This window comes from Oncorhynchus tshawytscha, linkage group LG05, assembly GCF_018296145.1.
Source record: "Oncorhynchus tshawytscha isolate Ot180627B linkage group LG05, Otsh_v2.0, whole genome shotgun sequence".
Lineage (NCBI taxonomy): Eukaryota > Metazoa > Chordata > Actinopteri > Salmoniformes > Salmonidae > Oncorhynchus > Oncorhynchus tshawytscha.
The window spans coordinates 69,743,275-69,765,126 of NC_056433.1; the positions used below are offsets into that span (position 1 = coordinate 69,743,275).

General features: G+C 42.4%; 1 protein-coding gene across 4 annotated transcripts in view; it reads left to right on the forward strand.

Annotated features, from left to right (window-relative positions):
• LOC112251285 (CMP-N-acetylneuraminate-beta-1,4-galactoside alpha-2,3-sialyltransferase) overlaps positions 1 to 21,852 on the forward strand; it is a 75,484-nt gene that overhangs the window by 15,768 nt on the left and 37,864 nt on the right. For 2 of the 4 annotated variants that reach the window (XM_024422194.2, XM_024422191.2), the window contains exons 3-5: positions 6,440 to 6,482; positions 10,683 to 10,775; positions 21,699 to 21,793. In XM_024422194.2, coding sequence (XP_024277962.1) covers positions 6,440 to 6,482; positions 10,683 to 10,775; positions 21,699 to 21,793 — 231 coding nt within the window. Of the gene's footprint in view, positions 1 to 719; positions 1,118 to 6,439; positions 6,483 to 10,682; positions 10,776 to 21,698; positions 21,794 to 21,852 lie in introns of those variants that run through there. The other 2 variants (XM_024422195.2, XM_024422192.2) reach the window with 2 other exon arrangements.

The following is a 21,852-nucleotide window of genomic DNA, read 5'->3' on the forward strand; positions in this document are numbered from 1 at the left end:
ATTCACCTCTTCCCGAGCCGATGCAGCTCGGCAGGTGCTAGGCTGTCTCCAGCCGAACGGGTACGCAGACTTGAGACCCAGAGTTGTCTGTATTGCGGTACTGATGAGCATTTTGTGCCTACCTGTCCCTTCAAGAGACCTAGCTCATTCGTTGGAGTGAGTACACTGGTGGGTCTTAAAGATAATTGTTATTGTCCCCTTACTCGCCCCCCTCTCCATGTCACCCTGCTGTGGGGCAACCAGTCCAAGTCTCCAGGTACTCATCGATTCGGGGGCCGATGTGAGTCTCATGGACGTTACCCTGGCATCCGAGCTGGGCATCCCCACTCAACCCATCTCCATTCCCATGGGTGTTTGAGCGCTGGACGGGCGCTTTATAGGCCGGGTCAAACACCAGGCCACCCCCGTCAACCTACGAGTGTCGGGGAACCACAGCAAGATGATCCAATTCCTGCTGATTGAGTCTCTACAGATTCCCATAGTATTTGGATTTTCTTGGCTCCAACGACACAATCCCTCCATTGACTGGGCTACTGGTGCCATCGTGGGCTGGAGCCCGTCATGCCACACTCATTTCCTGAAGTCAGCTCTACCTGCCCCGGGATGTCTTCCTGGGGGCTCCTCCCCGCCAGCTTCGCGGAGTACCAGGACCTCTGGGAGGGGTTCAATAAGGCCCGGGCCACTTCGTTTCCACAGCACCGACCGGTATCCAAGAATGTCAAGCCTGAGGCGCTGGCACGCCACTATAGTGCCACGGCTACACCCCTGGAATCTGAGACCTTTCCCCCCAGCTCCAAGATCATTAGCTCCTCTGCTGTTTGTCCTCTGTTGCCCAGTACCCTCTGTATTTTTCCTACTTTTTCTGTGTCTAGAGTCAAAACCATGTCTGACTGCCCCTTGTCTTGTTTTTAGGCCCATCCCTCATCGATGATAATCGATGGCCTGCCAGCGTATACGGTGAGACGCCTCCTGAGGGTTCAACCACAGAGCAGGGGTTTCCAGTACCTGGTTGACTGGGAGGGTTATGGCACTGAGGAGAGGTGATGGGTTCCAGCTAAAGACATCTTGGACCCGGCCCTCATCGTCGACTTTCACCGTCGGCACCCCAGTCAACCAGGTATCTGCCCAGGTGGAACGCCAGGTGGCGTCCCTAGTTTCTGTTTCACTTGTGGGTATTTATAACGGTGTTTTCTGTCTGTCTATGCCAGTTCGTCTTGTTTGTTCAAGCCAACCAGCATTTTGTGTCTCAGCTCCTGCTTTTTCCAGTTTCTCTATTCTCGCCCTCCTGGGGTTTAACCCTTGCCTGTCCTGACTTCGAGCCCACCTGCCTGACCACTCTGCCTGACCCTGAGCCTGCCAGCATTCTGGAGTCGCCTCTTCACTGTTGACGTTGAGACTGGTGTTTTGCGGGTACTATTTAATGAAGCTGCCAGTTGAGGACTTGTGAGGCGTCCGTTTCTCAAACTAGACACTAATGTACTTGTCCTCTTGCTCAGTTGTGCACCGGGCCTCCCACTCCTCTTTATATTCTGGTTAGGGCCAGTTTGCGCTGTTCTGTGAAGGGAGCAGTACACAGCGTTGTACGAGATCTTCAGTTTCTTGGCAATTTCTCACATGGAATAGCTTTCATTTCTCAGAACAAGAATAGATAAATATATTTTTGTTCTGGTCATTTTTAGCCTGTAATCGAACCCACAAATGCTGATGCTTCAGATACTCAACTAGTCTAATGAAGGCCAGTTTTATTGCTTCGTTAATTAGCTTTCAGTTTTCAGCTGTGCTAACATAATTGCAAAAGGGTTTTCTAATGATCAATTAGCCTTTTAAAATTATAAACTTGGATTAGCTAACACACCGTGCCATTGGAACACAGGAGTGATGTTTGCTGATAATGGGCCTCTGTACACCTATGTGGATATTCCATAAAAAATCTGCCGTTTCCAGCTACAATAGACATTTACAACATTAACAATGTCTACACTGTATTTCTGATCAATTTGATGTTATTTAAATGGACAAAAAAAATTGCTTTTCTTTCAAAAACAAGGACATTTCTAAGTGACCCCAAACTTTTGAACGGTAGTGTACATGTGGGTAGTCTTAAAGTGACTATGCAGAGATAACAACAGAGAGTAGAAGTGGTGTAAAAGGTGGGGCAATGCAAATAGTCTGGCTAGGCATTTGATTAGGTGTTCAGGAGTCTTATGGCTTGGGGGTAGAAGCTGTTTAGAAGCCTCTTGGACCTAGACTTGGCGCTCCGGTACCGCTTGCCGTGCGTTAGCAGAGAGAACAGTCTATGACTAGGGTGGCTGGAGTCTTTGACAGTTTTTAGGGCGTTCCTCTGATACCACCTGGTATAGAGGTCCTGGATGGCAGGGATCTTGGCCCCAGTGATGTACTGGGCTGTTCGCACTACCCTCTGTAGTGCTTTGCGGTCGGAGGCCGTGCAGTTGCCATACCAGGCAGTAATGCAACCAGGATGCTCTCAATGGTGCAGCTGTAGAACCTTTTGAGGATCTGAGGACCCATGCCAAATCTTCAGTCTCCTGAGGAGGAATAGTTTTTTTAAATCAATAGAATCTAAACACTTCTGTGAAAATTGGAAAACTCTAAACAACAAACGAAGAGTTATCTATCCAAAATGGAGATTTATGGATAATCCACTTTTCCAATCTGTTTGGCTCCATAACAAAAGAACAAACAGCAAAAACATATACATGATCAAATACAAATCTTAGAATCAACCAAAGACTACCAGAACCCACTGGATTCTCCAATTACATTGCATGAACTACAGGAAAAAATACAAACACAACAACCCAAAAAGACCTGTGGGGTTGATGGTATCCTACATTACATTTTTAAATATACAGACCACAAATTCCAATTGGCTATATTTAAACTCTTTAACATCATCCTCAGTTCTTCCCCGATATTTAGAACCATCACCCCAATCTATGAAAGTGGAGACAAATTTGACCCCAATAACTACCGGGGGATATGGGTCAACAGCAACCTTGGAAAAACCCTCTGCATTATTGTTAACAGCGGACCCATACAATTCCTCAGCCAAAACAATGTACAGAAGCAAATGCCAAATTGGCTTTTTACCAAATTACCATATGACAGACCACGTATTTACCCTGCACACCCTAATTGGCAAACAAACAAGCCAAAACAAAGATGAAGTCTTCCCATGCTTTGTTGACTTTAAAAAAGCTTGAGACTCAATTCGGCATGTGGGTCTGCTATACAAATTGATGGAGTGGTGTTGGGGTAAAACATAAAACTGGCAAAAAAACACATTCCTTTCCACAGGACCAGGGGGTGAGACAGGGATGCAGCTTAAGCCCCACTCTCTTAAACATATATATCAATGAATTGGCAAGGGCACTAGAACAGTCTGCAGCACCTGGCCTCACCCTACTAGAATCTGAAGTAAAATGTCTACTGTTTGCTGATATGGTGCTCCTGTCCCCAACCAAGGAGGGCCTACAGCAGCACATAGATATTCTGCACAGATTGTCAGACCTGGGCCCTGACAGGAACTCTCAGTAAGAAAAAAAATAATGTGGTTCCAAAAAAGGTCCAGTTGCCAGGACCACAATCAAAATTCCATCTAGACACAGTTGCCCTAGAGCACACAAAAAACTAAACATACCTCGGCCTAAACATCAGCGCCACAGGTAACTTCCACAAAGCTGTGAAGAATCTGAGAGACAAGGCAAGAAGGGCCTCTATGCCATTGAAAGGAACATAAAATTCAACATACCAATTAGAATCTGGCTAAAAATACTTGAATCAGTTATAGAACCCATTGCCCTTTATGGTTGTGAGGTCTGGGGTCCGCTCACCAACCAAGAATTCACAAAATGTGACAACCAAATTGAGACTCAGCATGTGTAATGAACACGAGGGAGACAGAGAGCTGGTTTCAAGCACAGAGCGCAGCAGGTTTTTAATGAAAGGAACCTTAGGAGGTAGTTGGTAGTTGCCATAGTAAGAAAAGTTGTTTGGACTAGGCTGAATGTGTATTATTCACTTGTTTGGACTCCTGAATGTCCAATGATGTGCAAACCAAACCCTCAAACCAAGCCTTTCAACTGTGTAAACTTGATAGAATTTTAATCATTGTGTCATCTGTTTCTCCTAGTCTGAACAACAAACACTCACAGTGTCGTGTTGATCTAAGCCCTTTCACAGCTGTAACAATTTTATTTTTATTCAGGGTTGTTGCTTAATCTCATGATTTGCACTGTGGTCCTACTTACTAGCAACACTTTACCCAGTTGGAGTTTTAACCCAGTTAGGCCAAACAGTGAATGATGATGTTGGTGGTGGTCGAGCCTAGCTGCCTAGCCTAGCTGCCTAGCCTAGCTGCCTAGCCTAGCTGCTTAGCCTAGCTGCCTAGCCTAGCTGCCTAGCCTAGCTGCCTAGCCTAGCTGCCTAGTAGCAACAGAACAGGAGATGGATGTGGTCTTGTGAGAGAGGGTGTTGGTAGTGTAAGTGGAAATAATGAGGGCAGCGGTTAATATGGCTTGTTGTTTATATCAAACCCTATGACGAACACTACTCAATCAACCACCTGTTTTCGCACTGTATTCCCCATAGAATTACTGGAACAGACTTTCCCATTCAAGTCAATGATCTGTGATGGGCGGACCAATTCTATGGTACTGTAATGTTGAGGGACCTAGCACACAAGCGTTTTGCTGCAACTTTTTGTACCTGCTGTAAACTGTGTGTGTGATGAATAAATATGGATTTGATTTGATTTGGTATTCCCTTGGATAGACGCTTGTCCAGCGTGATCTAACTGAATACTTACAACATTATTCCACTCAGGTAGTATAGATTCAGGTTAATAAAGCAGGAATCCATGTTGGGAGGTTTTGTAGATCTTAGGAACTCATCTGCATTTTAAAACAGCCTGGCTTTTTCATAGGACTCACTTTCAGGTGTTCTTACACTTCGTGAACAAACAACTTCATCTAGAATTTATGACATCTGCTGTAAATAGTATACCTGTCTTATCAGGTGATATTAGTGGTCACTGTACTATTCAATCTACAGTATGTGTTTAATTTATTGAAATACATCACCTCTCAACACATCACTATCATGATGTCTTTGTAAGAGCAGGACCCATGGGCTCTTCTGGCTTCCAGAATCGAGAACCCAGAATCTAGAGCTGACTTGATGAGGCTTGCTGCTTTCCCGTCAGGGAACAAACCTCTCTCAGCCCAGCAATAATATCAAGCACCTCCTCATTTGCTCCCTAACCAACCCACCACACTTCACAGAAACTTCCCAATCCCATCAGCCTTCCATGGACCTCACCAGAGGACACCCCCTCTCCCCCACACACACAAACACTGTGGTCTAGTCACACAGCCAGAGATCAACCACAGCTTTATCTTCTGTGTTCTTGAAGTCCACCGACTGGTTGTCTTCTCTTTTTCTTTATGCTTAATTTCCATTTAAGCAGCGGTGCCTACTGAGTTCTCTGCTTCAGCAGGCAGATACCAGCACCATGAAAGAGCTGGATAACTAGAGTAACTGGACTATTAATGAGAGGCCATAGGTCTGGTCTCTTCTGGGTCAATTTCATTTAACTCTGCCCGGCAAATGTTAAAAATCTTTCCCCCTTTGTGTTTTTTTTGTGCTCTGCTGTTTTTCAAATACAAGCTTGAACAATCCCTCTGTTTACTTCTGTTTTACAGGAAATGTTGGGTTCGAAACAATAATTGTTTTTTTAACCTGGTATTGTGAATGGAGGAAGCTTTGTTTGAGGTTAGGTTATCCTGACATCAGTAAATCAGTTAAACTAAATGACATAAAGTAATTTATCGAGACACATTTTGGCTAGCCCTGGTTCTTCTGCCAGCCAGACCATTGAGAAGAGCAAGTATGATGCCCTGCTTGCTGTCCTTTTCTATCCACCATTGTTTTACTATTCCACTCCCATGAAGTAATGTAGCAGGCCTGTATCTAAAGGGCAAATAGGAAACAGTCATTGACAGATTAAAGGACGGCTACTGTGACCTCTGATATGATATAATGATTGCAGACAGACAGATAGGTTTTCATGAAGATGACGATGTGTCCACGTCATAAGTAGGAATAACTACTGCCTCATGGTCTATGGCGTGTCCTATGACCCAGGCTTCAACAGAAAGTTCCACAAAATTAAATGTTTCTTATTGTCTTCCACTTTACAGATTGTAGTTGTTATTTTAAGCTTTATGGTACCTACGAATCTTGGTCCTCGTCTATAGATGATCCATAATTTCTCCACAGATGAATATCAAAGTAACCATTGATTACTAAACTAATTTTGTTTTAGTTTGTATTCAATTGTTTTGCGATGTTTAATTTTGTTCCTTGTTCTTTCATTATCAACGACATACTTCATCTCTCTTTCTCTCTGCCAATCTAGTGTATGACAAACAGGGATTCTTGCTGAAGCTGGGTGGTCATCTGTAAGTAGTCCCTTAATACATTATCTTATCCAGTATTGTGCTTTACCCCTTCACATTGCTTTGTGTTTTTGGCTACATGATCTTCATGTATGTTTTGGGTAACCTCAACAGTCGTCAAACTCTTAAGACCATCTCACTGGGCACAACTGATTGGATTTGCAAAAAGTCTTCAATGTAAGGATATTTTGTATTTTTTTCAATTAACTACTTGAGTAAAAATCTAAAAGTAACTGGTTTTAAATGTACTTAAGTACAGTGGTGGGAAAAGTACTCAATTGTCATACTTGAATAAAAGTACAAACTAAAAGTAAATGCTATACATAAAATGTCTTATATTAGGCAAACCGAATAGCACAATTTTATTTTTTTAATGTATTTTTACGAACACTCAGACATCATGTACAAATGCAGTATTTGTGTTTAATGAGTCTGCTAGATCAGAGGCAGTAGGGAGTGTGAATTAGATCATGTTACTGTCCTACCTGAAAATTCAAAATGTAACTAGTACTTTTGGGTGTCAGGGAAAATGTATGGATTAAAAAGTACATATTTTCTGTAGGAATGTAGTGGCATAAAGGTTGTCAAAAACATAAATAGTAAAGTACAGATGCCTAAAAAAATTATTTATGTAGTACTTTAAAGCATTTTTACTTCAGTACTTTACACCACTGCTGCAAAGACCATGTTACTGCTTTGAGTCATTTCGCAAGATACTTATTTTTGTGTGTTACAGTGTGTGTTTGTTCATGATTAAATTAGTTATATTCGGTACCCGTCAAAAGTTTGCACACACTTAATCATTCAAGGGTTTTTCTTTATTTTTACTATTTTCTACATTGTAGAATAATAGTTAAGACATCAAAACTATGAAATAACACATATGGAATCATGTAGTAACCAAAAAGGTGTTAAACAAATCAAAATATAATGATGGACTGTTGATTCTCTTTGCTTATTTGAGCTGTTCCTTGATATAATATGGACTTGGTCTTTTACCAAATATCTTCTGTGTACCACCCCTACCCTTTCACAACACAACTGATTGGCTCAAACGCATTAAGAAGGAAATAAATTCCACAAATGAACTTTTAACAAGGCACACCTGTTAATTGAAATGCATTCCAGGTGACGCCCTCATGAAGCTGGTTAAGAGAATGCCAAGAGTGTGCAAAGCTGTCATCAAGGCAAATGGTGGCTACTTTGAAGAATCTCAAATATATTTGGATTTGTTTAGAGGTTTTTTGGTTACTACATGACTCCATATGTGTTATTTCATAGTTTTGATGTTTCACTATTATTCTGCAATGTAATAAATAGTAAAATAAAGAAAAACCCTTGAATACTAAAAGTGTTTGCACTCAAAAGTGTCTGCTACTGTAAGTGGAATAGCTTATTATTATACAGTATTACAATGCTATGGTGCTGGGCCCTACCTGATCTAGTTCCTCTGGCTGCTCGTCCAATAGCCTCTCTGTTTATTTGACTAAGCCATAGGCTCATCAGGTTATTAATGAGGTTAAAACGGCTGTTCAGAGCAGTAATTAATACCAATGTGTGTGGTACTAAAAATGTGAACCAGGCCTTCTGGCTGCTTCCCAAATGGCACCCTATTCCCTATTTATACCACTAGTGTTGACTAGGGCTCATACGGCTTCGGTCAAAAGTAGTGCACTATAAAGGGAATTGGCTGCCATTTGGAATGTAACCTCTCCCTGTGAGGTGAACTGTTTTCCGTTTTCTTAACGAACGATCTGTCAACAACTGGTGCCCTCACCAACGACCAGCCCCACCTCGACTAGAAACCATTTTACATTGTCAAGCCGAGTCATCTCTAAGTCTGAATAATTTTAGGGACCTCTAGGGGTTATCTTTAGCTTGCTGGAAATGGAGGGATACTGTAACTCCTGGGATACGTCCCAAATGGCACGCTATGTGGTGCACGACTGTTGACCAGGGCTGGTAGGGCTCTGTTCAAAAGTAGTGCACTATATAGGGAATAGGGTGCCATTTTGGATGCAGATATGGTGAAATGTGAGGGATTCTTTCCACCAGTATACATTCCACAATCAACAGGTTGTCTCTCCCCCACACACACTGGCCCATGGATAGATACGTAGATACGTAGTCTGTTGAAAGGTTTTATTTGTGTTTCACTGACTCAACGGAGAGAGGTGAGAGCCTACATAAAATAAACAAAGCTTCCCTCCCTTTTTGGTGAAAGACTTGTTACTTCTGAGTTTTCACCAATTAGTTTCTTATATTTGTACATTAATTCACTGCAGCTGTTTCAGTCAAAACGGTTTTAGGGTTTAGATTTTAGATTTTTTTCTTGTTGATTTTATTAGGATTGACACCAATGGCAACAGCTAGTCTTACTGGGCAGCTAGTCTTACTATCAGTTCCACATACATGTCAGTACATACACACAACAAGTAGGTCACATGGTGGAGAGGTGTTGGGCCGTGAGGTGTTGCTTTGTTTGTTTTTTGAAACCAGGTTTGCTGTTTACTTGAGCTATATGAGATGGAAGGGAGTTCCATGCAATCATGGCTCTGTATAATACTGTATGTTTCCTTGAATTTGTTCTGGACCTGGGGGACTGTAAAAGGCCCCTGGTGGCATGTCTGGTGGGGTAAGTGTGTGTGTCAGTGCTGTGTGTAAGTTGACTATACAAACAATTTTATAATTTCCAAAACATTAATGTTTCTTATAAAAACAAGAAGTGATGCAGTCAGTCTTTCCTCAACTCTTAGCCTAGAGAGCCTGACATGCATAGTATTTATATTAGCCCTCTGATTGCAATGAAGAGCAATATGTGCCTCTCTGTTTTGGGCTAGCTGCAGCGTAATTAACTATATCCTTCTTTGCTGCACTTGACCATATGACGGGACAATAATCAAGATAAAGTTGTAACTGGCTCAACTTTTTTAGGCTGGGGGTATCATGCTCTTATGCTTGAGCCCTAAGCTAAGTAGGGAGGCCATCTGTGCATGTCCTAACCTTTTTATGTTATCCTTTTATTCGTTGGCTTTTATTACATGAAATTAAACGTATAGGAGTTCTGATCTTGTTAACCCAACCTCCACAGTAGATACAGTATCTTGTACTGTTTTCTTTCAGAGTATGATATATTATGATAGAGTATGATAATGTATTGTACATGATGATAGAGTATGAGATATTGTGATAGAGTATGATAGAGTATCATATATTATGATAGAGGATCATATATTATGATATAGAGTATGATGTATTATGATAGAGGATCATATATTATGATATAGAGTATGATGTATTATGATAGAGGATCATATATTATGATATAGAGTATGATGTATTATGATAGAGGATCATATATTATGATATAGAGTATGATGTATTATGATAGAGGATCATATATTATGATATAGAGTATGAGATATTGTGATAGAGTATGATAGAGTATCATATATTATGATAGAGGATCATATATTATGATATAGAGTATGATGTATTATGATAGAGGATCATATATTATGATATAGAGTATGATGTATTATGATAGAGGATCATATATTATGATATAGAGTATGATGTATTATGATAGAGGATCATATATTATGATATAGAGTATGATAATGTATTGTACATGATGATAGAGTATGAGATATTGTGATAGAGTATGATAGAGTATCATATATTATGATATAGAGTATGATGTATTATGATAGAGTATGATAATGTATTGTACATGATGATAGAGTATGAGATATTGTGATAGAGTATGATAGAGTATCATATATTATGATAGAGGATCATATATTATGATATAGAGTATGATGTATTATGATAGAGCATTAGACAGTTAGTTGTACACAGCAATGACAGATTAAAGACATGTTAAGATATTTGTTTACAGTACAGAGCCATCAAATATTCATCAAAATGTATTTTTTGGATTCAAAGGTTCAATGATCTAGTTATTTGTTCTTAACAGTTCCAGTTATGCAGAATGTTCCTGGTTATTTTCTTAGGCTTGTGTAGCCCTTTAGGCTTTTAGAAAGCTTCTATTCATGCTTCACACACCATCTCTTCTCCTCCTCGTGTGACCTTTTCTCTGTCTCTGACCTCTCCTCTTTGCGCGACCTCTTCTCTGTCTCTGACCTCTCCTCCTTGCCGTGACCTCTTCTCTGTCTCTGACCTCTCCTCTTTGTACCACAGACCTTTGGAGCTGATGTACAAGTATGGTAATCTCAGCGAGGGAGTCTGTAAGCCTGGCTACGCAGCTGCCAAGATGACCACCATCTATCCAATGTGAGCCAAAGCTTTTTACATTTCTGATATGATGTGATATAATTAAGCAACAAGACCCGAGGGGGTGTGGTATATGGGCAATATAATATGGATAAGGGCTGTTCTTATACACAACGCAACGCCATATACCACAAACCCCAGGGGGTTTTATTGCTTAATTATATAATTAGAGCAGTAAAAATGTGTTTTGTCATGCCCTGATATGCCACGGCTTTCAGCCAATCAGCATTCAGGGCTCGAACCACCCAGTTTATAATTTGGTTTATGATACATTTGTGATATTATATAGTGTAATTTCATTTATGATACATTTATGATATTATATAATTTGGTTTATGATACATTTATGATATTATATAGTGTAATTTGGTTTATGATACATTTATGATATTATTGTAACGGGATTCTTCCGTCGAAGGAGAGGAGGACCAAAATGCAGCGTGGTTGAAATTCATGTTTGTTTTTAATAAGAAAACTATACATATAATAAACTACAAAAACAACAACAGTCCCGTGTGGAACAAACACTGAGACAGGAACAATCACCCACAACACCCAACACCAAACAGGCTACCTAAATATGGTTCCCAATCAGAGACAATGACTAACACCTGCCTCTGATTGAGAACCACATCAGGCCAAACACAGAAACAGACAAACTAGACACACAACATAGAATGCCCACTCAGATCACACCCTGACCAAACAAAACATAGAAACATACAAAGCAAACTATGGTTAGGGTGTGACAGTACCCCCTCCCCCCCCAAGGTGCGGACTCCGGCCGCAAAACCTGAACCTATTGGGGAGGGTCTGGGTGGGCATCTGTCCGCGGTGGCGGCTCTGGTGCTGGACGTGGCCCCCACTTCACCATAGTCTTAGTCCGCCCTATTGTCCGCTTCCGTGGCCTCCTAACCACGGCGACCCTACTAAATGACCCCACTGGACAGAGGGGCAGCTCGGGACAGAGGGGCGGAAGCTCTGGTGCCTCTGGGCTGAGGGGCTCCGGCGCCTCTGGGCTGGGGGGCTCCGGCGCCTCTGGGCTGGGGGGCTCCGGCAGCGCCGGACAGGCGGGAGCACCTGTAGGGATGAGACGGAGAGACAGCCTGGTGCGGGGGGCTGCCACCGGAGGGCTGGTGCGGGGAGGTGGTACCGGATAGACCGAACCGTGCAGGCGCACTGGAGCTCTTGAGCACCGAGCCTGCCCAACCTTACCTGGTTGAATGATCCCGGTCGCCCTGCCAGTGCGGCGAGGTGGAATAGCCCGCACTGGGCTATGCAAGCGAACCGGGGACACCATGCGCAAGGCTGGTGCCATGTAAGCCGGCCCAAGGAGACGCACTGGAGACCAGATGCGCAGAGCCGGCCTTATGGCACTTGGCTCGATGCCCACTCTAGCCCGGCCGATACGCGGAGCTGGTATGTACCGCACCGGGCTATGCACCCGCACTGGGGACACCGTGCGCTTCAGAGCATAACACGGTGCCTGCCCGGTCTCTCTAGCTCCCCGGTAAGCACAGGAAGTTGGCGCAGGTCTCCTACCTGGCTTCGCCACACCTCCCCCAAAGACATTTTTGTGGCTGACTCTCGGGCCTCCATCCACGCCGCCGTGCTGCCTCCTCATACCAGCACCTCTCCGCCTTCGCTGCCTCCAGCTCTTCTTTGGGGCGGCGATAATCTCCTGGCTATGCCCAGGGTCCTTTACCGTCCAACTCATCCTCCCATGTCCAGTCCTCCGTGCGCTGCTCCTGCTGCCTGTCACCACGCCGCTTGGTCCTGTTGTGGTGGGTGATTCTGTAACGGGATTCTTCCGTCGAAGGAGAGGAGGACCAAAATGCAGCGTGGTTGAAATTCATGTTTGTTTTTAATAAGAAAACTATACATATAATAAACTACAAAAACAACAATAGTCCCGTGTGGAACAAACACTGAGACAGGAACAATCATAGAATGCCCACTCAGATCACACCCTGACCAAACAATACATAGAAACATACAAAGCAAACTATGGTCAGGGTGTGACAATTATATAATTTCGTTTTTGATACATTTATGATATTATATAATTTCGTTTATGATACATTTATGATATTATATCATTTGGTTTATGATACATTTATGATATTACATAATTTGGTTTATGATACATTTATGATATTATATAGTGTTATTTGGGTTATGAAACATTTATGATATTTTATCATTTGGTTTATGATACATTTATACTATATTTATTATATAGTATATCGTGTTATTTGGGTTATGAAACATTTATGATATTATTTTGTGTAATTTGGGTTATGATACATTTATGATATTATATAGTGTGATTTGATTTATGATACATTTCTGATATTATATCATTTGGTTTATGATACATTTATGATATTATATCATTTGTTTTATGATACATTTATGATATTATATAATTTGGTTTATGAGACATCGTTATAATTCAGCACCCCATGATCATTTTCTCTCCCTATTTTAGTAAAGTGTGTTACTTCAAGTTTAGTTGAGATGATGATGGCGCTACTTTGACAACGGCCTCATTCACAGTTTTCTTTCACTCTCTGACCACAGCTTTCGCTCTCATGACTCCATTCAGTTGTACTTTCTAATCCTCAGTGCCCTACTGTATTGTATATGCAACTTCATTGAGTCTCGACATCTTCACAATAAACCCACAGATTATCGTCGGCTCCATCTCAGATCCAACAGAAAGCCCCTCTCACATTGTGAGCATGAGTCGCTTCCTCCGTCCAGAAAAAGAACACAGGAAGCATAGAACTGCTGCTTTGTCTGCTGGCAGACCACTGGCCCATTGTCCGGCTCGCCCCGACTAGAGGGAGACAGCCATGGAGAGTCATAGGTGACTTGACCCCAGACGATTGGTTAGAATGACTCAGATGGTCCTCCCATTTGACAGTTTAGGGGTCAAGGGTCAGGGAACCCTCAGTGAAGATGTTGACCTTCCTGTGACTTCTGCCTCTTTGGATCTTTCTCAATCTTTCCTTGATTACTTGTGTCCTCTCTATTTGCAACCTTATCAAAAAATATTGGTGGAGAAGATCTGAAGGGGAGGGGCCTTGGATGTTCTCTTCCAATGTGTTTTGAGGAGGCAAGGAGACAGGGCATGAGGAATCAAGGAAAGACAAATTGAGATATACCCTCTGCCTCTGCCTGGTGAAAGGTCACTGATTTCCTACCATCCACAGCACTGTGGAAACACATTTTCTTCCTGGTCATCCATTACAAATTTCAGACAACTCTATTTTACACATTATATATTAAAGATGTCAGATGTTTCATTAAGTTACCACTGATGTGAACTTTATTTGGTAGTTTTAATATTGGTTATTATTAAAAGGATAGTGTAATTCACTATGAACGATACATATACAAATGTCTTGTCAAAGCCTGCAATTAAATAAAATTTGATTTGATTTGATTAACGATCCTGATGTGTAGTGAATGTTGACCCTGACTTATTAATGACAAGAGAAGACTATGGTCACTGAGCGATCCCGATCCAGTTCCCATTTGTGCTCTTGTCTATCTATCTCCTTCTTACACAATGTACTTTACTTATGTACCTTGTGCCATCATGGACACTAGTCCTGTCATGTGGAAATCTCCCTGTTCAGAGTGGCGTGAGAGATGGAATATCCCATTTCCCTTTCTCAATTATTCAACACTAGAGAAGCTCCACACCATGACAATACCTTCACCTGTGTATGGTGTTTTCATAGGGCCTCTCTCTCTCTCTCTCTCTCTCTCTCTCTCTCTCTCTCTCTCTCTCTAACCACCCCCATCTCTCTCTCTCTCTCTAACCACCCCCATCTCTCTGTCTCTCTCTCTCTAACCACCCCACCCCATCTCTCTCTGTATCTCTCTCTCTCTCTCTCTCTCTCTCTCTCTCTCTCTCTCTCTCTCTCTCTCTAACCACCCCATCTCTCTCTCTCTCTCTGTCTCTCTCTCTCTCTCTGTCTCTCTCTCTTTCTCTCTCTGTCTCTCTCTCTCTTTCTCTTTCACTATTTTAAATAAGAGCCCCAGGATGCATCGGGCAGTCCGATGGGAGTTGGTATCTTTTTTTGGTCTGTTGTGCTGTGCGGTCGTCCCAGTGCGTGAGAGCGATGGGCCCCATCCACTTATCTGGTCTCGTTTAGCACCCTTAGACACGCAACTCCCACAATACACAGAGAGATAAAGAGAGAGATATTTGAGAGAGAGAGAGAGAAAGACCTGAAACTGACCGATATTCTACGTTGTTTTCTTCTTCTCCTTCTTCTTCTCCTTCTTTTTCTTCTTCCTTCTCCTTCTTCTTCTCCTTCTTCTCCTTTTTCTTCTTCCTTTTTTTCTCCTTCTTCTTCTCCTTCTTCTTCTCCTTCTTTTTCTTCTTCCTTTTTTTCTCCTTCCTTCTTCTCCTTCTTATTTTTCTTCTTTCTTCTTCTCCTTCTTATTTTTCTCCTTCCTTCTTCTCCTTCTTATTTTTCTCCTTCCTTCTTCTCCTTCTTATTTTTCTTCTTTCTTCTTCCTTTTTTTCTCCTTCTTCTCCTTATTTTTCTTCTTTCTTCTTCCTTTTTTTCTCCTTCCTTCTTCTCCTTCTTATTTTTCTTCTTTCTTCTTCCTTTTTTCTCCTTCCTTCTTCTCCTTATTTTTCTTCTTTCTTCTTCCTTTTTTTCTCCTTCCTTCTTCTCCTTCTTATTTTTCTTCTTTCTTCTTCCTTTTTTCTCCTTCCTTCTTCTCCTTATTTTTCTTCTTTCTTCTTCCTTTTTTTCTCCTTCCTTCTCCTTATTTTTCTTCCTTCTTCTTCTACTTCTTCTTTCTTATTTTTCTTCTTGTTCTTCTCTTTCTTTTTCCTTTGTTCTTTTTCATATCCTTCTTCTTCTTTCTTCTTTCTTTTTCCTCCTGCTTCTTCTTCTTCTTCTTCTTCTTCAACAGTATCGCAGCACCAAGTCTTTGACCAAAAGGCTCCTTAACAGCTTCTATCCCCAAGCCATAAGACTGCTGAACAATTAATCAAATGGCCACCGGAGTATTTACATAGTCACTTCACTCCTAGTTTCATGTACAAATTACCTCGACTAACCTGTACCCCCGCAAATATAGCCTCATTATTGATATTTTGTTGTGTTACTTTTTTATAATTTCTGACTTTAGTTTATTTGGTAAATGTTTTCATAACTCTTTCTTCAACTGCACTGTTGGTTAAGAGCTTGTAAGTATTGCATTTCACAGTAAGCTCTACACTTGTTGTATTTGGCGCATGTGACAAATAAAGTTTGATTTGATTCTTCTCATTATTATTCTCCGTCTTTCTCCTTTCTTCTTCTCTCTGAGAGACAAATTAGCAGCAGGTGAGAGGAGGATTGTCGGTATGCGACTGAGGGCCCCAAAGGAAATAGGCTCTCATTCATAAGGCCTGCCCTGCACAGCAAAGTATTACTTAATTGTTAAGCTGCAGACATTCCAGCATTCTCTGATTAGCCGTTTGTTATCTCCCGCCAGATCACAGCTAATTTGCTGTTCATTATGTGATATTACACATGAACAAAAAAACAACAGCTGCCAAGACTGAAGGGGTTGTCTGGGTTAAAGAAACACTTTCTCTGTTCTGGGTGAGGTTTCTCCATCATCTCATTTCTGGGTGAGGTTTTTCCATCATCTCATTTCTGGGTGAGGTTTCTCCATCATCTCATTTCTGGGTGAGGTTTCTCCATCATCTAATTTCTGGGTGAGGTTTCTCCATCATCTCTGTTCTGGGTGAGGTTTCTCCATCATCTCTGTTCTGGGTGAGGTTTCTCTATCATATCATTTCTGGGTGAGGTTTCTCCATCATCTCTGTTCTGGGTGAGGTTTCTCCATCATCTCTGTTCTGGGTGAGGTTTCTCCATCATCTCTGTTCTGGGTGAGGTTTCTCCATCATCTCTGTTCTGGGTGAGGTTTCTCCATCATCTCTTTTCTGGGTGAGGTTTCTCCATCATCTCTGTTCTGGGTGAGGTTTCTCCATCATTCTGTTCAGGTTTCTCCATCATCTGTTCTGGGTGAGGTTTCTCCATCATCTCTGTTCTGGGTGAGGTTTCTCCATCATCTCTGTTCTGGGTGAGGTTTCTCCATCATCTCTGTTCTGGGTGAGGTTTCTCCATCATCTCTGTTCTGGGTGAGGTTTCTCCATCATCTCTGTTCTGGGTGAGGTTTCTCCATCATCTCTGTTCTGGGTGAGGTTTCTCCATCATCTCATTTCTGGGTGAGGTTTTTCTCCATCATCTCCATGTTCTGGGTGAGGTTTCTCCATCATCTCTGTTCTGGGTGAGGTTTCTCCATCATCTCTGTTCTGGGTGAGGTTTCTCCATCATCTCTGTTCTGGGTGAGGTTTCTCCATCATCTCATCTGTTCTGGGTGAGGTTTCTCCATCATCTCTGGGTGATTTCTGGGTGAGGTTTCTCCATCATCTCTGTTCTGGGTGAGGTTTCTCCATCATCTCTGTTCTGGGTGAGGTTTCTCCATCATCTCTGTTCTGGGTGAGGTTTCTCCATCATCTCTGTTCTGGGTGAGGTTTCTCCATCATCTCTGTTCTGGGTGAGGTTTCTCCATCATCTCATTTCTGGGTGAGGTTTCTCCATCATCTCAGTTCTGGGTGAGGTTTCTCCATCATCTCTGTTCTGGGTGAGGTTTCTCCATCATCTCTGTTCTGGGTGAGGTTTCTCCATCATCTCTGTTCTGGGTGAGGTTTCTCCATCATCTCATTTCTGGGTGAGGTTTCTCCATCATCTCTGTTCTGGGTGAGGTTTCTCCATCATCTCTGTTCTGGGTGAGGTTTCTCCATCATCTCTGTTCTGGGTGAGGTTTCTCCATCATCTCTGTTCTGGGTGTTCTGGGTTTCTCCATCATCTCTGTGAGTTTCTCCATCATCTCTGTTCTGGGTGAGGTTTCTCCATCATCTCTGTTCTGGGTGAGGTTTCTCCATCATCTCTGTTCTGGGTGAGGTTTCTCCATCATCTCTGTTCTGGGTGAGGTTTCTCCATCATCTCTGTTCTGGGTGAGGTTTCTCCATCATCTCTGTTCTGGGTGAGGTTTCTCCATCATCTCTGTTCTGGGTGAGGTTTCTCCATCATCTCTGTTCTGGGTGAGGTTTCTCCTGTTCTGGGTGAGGTTTCTCCATCATCTCTGTTCTGGGTGAGGTTTCTCCATCATCTCTGTTCTGGGTGAGGTCTGTTCTGGGTGAGGTTTCTCCATCATCTCTGTTCTGGGTGAGGTTTCTCCATCATTCTGGGTGAGGTTTCTCCATCATCTCTGTTCTGGGTGAGGTTTCTCCATCATCTCTGTTCTGGGTGAGGTTTCTCCATCATCTCTGTTCTGGGTGAGGTTTCTCCATCATCTCTGTTCTGGGTGAGGTTTCTCCATCATCTCTGTTCTGGGTGAGGTTTCTCCATCATCTCTGTTCTGGGTGGGTGTTCTGGGTGGTTTCTCCATCATCTCTGTTCTGGGTGAGGTTTCTCCATCATCTCTGTTCTGGGTGAGGTTTCTCCATCATCTCTGTTCTGGGTGAGGTTTCTCCATCATCTCTGTTCTGGGTGAGGTTTCTCCATCATCTCTGTTCTGGGTGAGGTTTCTCCATCATCTCTGTTCTGGGTGAGGTTTTCTCCATCATCTCTGTTCTGGGTGAGGTTTCTCCATCATCTCATTTCTGGGTTAGGTTTCTCCATCATCTCTGTTCTGGATTAGGTTTCTCCATCATCTCTGTTCTGGGTGAGGTTTCTCCATCATCTCTGTTCTGGGTGAGGTTTCTCCATCATCTCTGTTCTGGGTGAGGTTTCTCCATCATCTCTGTTCTGGGTGAGGTTTCTCCATCATCTAATTTCTGGGTGAGGTTTCTCCCACCATCTACAGGTGTATTTTGTTTTGTTGAGAGGGAACTTAAATTGTGATATTACTGTATTCAGAATATTTACTAGTCTGGTAGACCAGAAACAACATTATCTCCAAGTTTTCTTTGTCAAAACTCAAAAGCTGAATGTATTATATACATTGTATGAAGTCTAACCTTTGTCAGTGGAGCAAATCATGGCTGCTTGAGTTAACATTAATTACTCATGATTTGTTTTGGCTAATTCTTCATTCTGCGTTTCTTGATTGAGTTGGAGAAAAGGTCCCATGTGAGCGGTTTCGTTTTCCTTTAGTGTTCTGAAAGTCTTAGCATGATGCCTCAGAGCAACATGCAAATAGCCATATAATCAAGAGTGTTGGCCTTGTCAGAAGCTCTGAGCAGGTTCACACACACACACACACACACACACACACACACACACACACACACACACACACACACACACACACACACACATAAGTGTGGCTCTCTGGCAGGGAGAAAGACATGGTTTGATCTGAGTACAATGTTTAGAGCCAGAGTTCTGTAGAGCTTGTCCTGGGCTAATTGGTCCCTCTAACCAGCATTATTTTTTCTTGGTGGGATCTTTCTCTCCTGTGATAGTGTTATCACATATATACCTTAAAGTATGTCCTTTTTCATTCTGAGGATGTGAGGATGAGGCTTTATGGAAAATGTCAGTCTGAAACTCGTGGTGACACAACAACCAAGGTCATGTTCATTAGGCACCTACGTAAGAAAACAAGGATGGACTATCTGGACTTAAGGAAGGCTCATTTTCATGTTATGTTGCACAACGTTGTAAAATGTTTGCCATTGTGTGCCCAAATGAAGAGGACCCAGGTTCCCAGTCAGTCAGAGGCCCAGTCTCAGGCTTGATATCTCAAAGTGGAGACAGATGTGAGCACTAAATAGACCAGAACATACTAAATGTTTGTTGAAACACTAAACCAACAAAAAATGAGTTAGCCTAACTGTAATTTTCATTTTACATGCAATGTTGAACATTCCCCCTCAAACTCAATCGGACTTCAGATGTACTGGGTGAAACTGCATGCGTTTCTCTAAAGGAAGAATCAAGTTGAATGGTATGTGGTCTCAGAGTGGTGCAGTAGTTATTATGAGTCGTGGTAAAAGGATTACCTTAGTGTTTGTAAAAACAAAAAATTCCCTCATTAGGTGTCTGACATATCAGTTGGCATCAGTATGTCTTTAAACTGGTGCCAGTCTATGGTTGATCCAGGTGGCAGGACATTTCTACACTGTGGTCTTGGCCCTTATCTGTATCCCGCACCTACATCACGGTCAACTACCTGCATCACGGTTAACGGTCAACTACCTACATCACGGTCAACAACCTGCATCACGGTCAACTACCTGCATCACGGTCAACACAGTACCTGCATCATGGTCAACTACCTACATCACATTCAACTCAACTACCTACATCACGGTCAACACAGTACCTGCATTACGGTCAACTACCTGCATCATAGTCAACTACCTGCATCACAGTCAACTACCTGCATTACGGTCATCTACCTGCATTACGGTCAACTACGGCAGTGTAGCCTAGTGGTTAGAGCATTGGGCTAGTAACCGGAAGGTTGCAAGTTCAAATCCCCGAGCTGACAAGGTACAAATCTGTCGTTCTGCCCCTGAACAGGCAGTTAACCCACTGTTCCTAGGCCGTCATTGAAAATAAGAATTTGTTCTTAACTGACTCGCCTGGTTAAATAAAGGTAAAAAAATGAAAACTACCTGCATCACGGTCAACACAGTACCTGCATTACGGGCAACTACCTGCATCACGGTCAACACAGTACCTGCATTACGGTCAACACAGTACCTGCATCACGGTCAACACAGTACCTGTATTACGGTCAACTACCTGCATCACGGTCAACACAGTACCTGCATTACGGGCAACTACCTGCATCACGGTCAACACAGTACCTGCACTACGGTCAACACAGTACCTGTATTACGGTCAACTACCTGCATCTCGGTCAACACAGTACCTGCATTACAGGCAACTACCTGCATCATTGTCAATTACCTGCAATGAAGGGTCAAACTGCTCATTGTGAAAAGTGTCTGATTTCATTGTAGAATGGAATCAGTGTTTGTGTTTACAGTTATAGTATGATTAGACCTTGGAGTGCTCTCTCAAGATGATGTGGCTAGTCATTCACAGACAGAGGAGACTGAGTTATAGGCTGTTAGTCAAACCATGGTAGGGATGATGGAGCGGCAGGTAGCCTAGCAGTTAGAGCGTTTGGCCAGTAACCGAAAGGTGCTGGATCAAATCCCCGAGCTGACAAGGTAAAAAAAATCTGTCATTCTGCCCCTGAAAAAGGGTTCCCTGGTAGGCCGTCATTGTAAATAATCATTTGTTCTTAACTGACTTGCCTAGTTAATTAAATGCATAAAGAAAACAAAAACATGATGTTAAAGATGCCTGATACTAACACACTGGGGAGTACAGCAGAAGATCACTATTTAACCCATGCTAGTTATTATAGTTCCTGAGTGTTCACTCACCTTAGGTCATGATAAAAAAAAATCCCTCTCATGGTTGAACTGTACGTCAGACATCTCTCCTCTCTGCTCTGGGTGCTGATAAAGAGAGAGACAGCCAGTGGATTACATGAAACTCAACTCTTGTAATCCTGTAAAGCATGCTGCCTCACATTAATCAGAGCATCTCCTGCCTTACCTCCACGTGGGGGCTGTGTGTCTGTCTGTCCGTGTCTGCCTGTCTGTCTGGCTGCTCTTATTTATGGTCTGTTAATTGTCACTAGCAGCAGGTAGCCTAGTGGTTAGAGCATTGAGCCAGTAACCCAAAGGTTGCTAGATCGAATCCCTGAGCTGACAAGGTAAAAATCTCTTGTTCTGCCCCTGAACAAGCCATTTAGACCGTCATTGTAAATAATATATTTTTCTTAATAACTCACTTCCCTATTTAAATCAAGGTTAAGAACTAGTCTCACTCACTTTTTATAAATTGTGCTCTCTCCGTTTATCTTCAGGTTCGCTAAACCAGCCCCTATGTTCCTCGATCCAAACTTTAGACGATTCTCCAAGATCAGCAACTTTTTCCCACCTTTTGGAATAAAAACGCAAGGTATGGACCTCAGTTTTGTATCTGTTTATTTCATCCACTGACATCCATGTCTTTGTTCA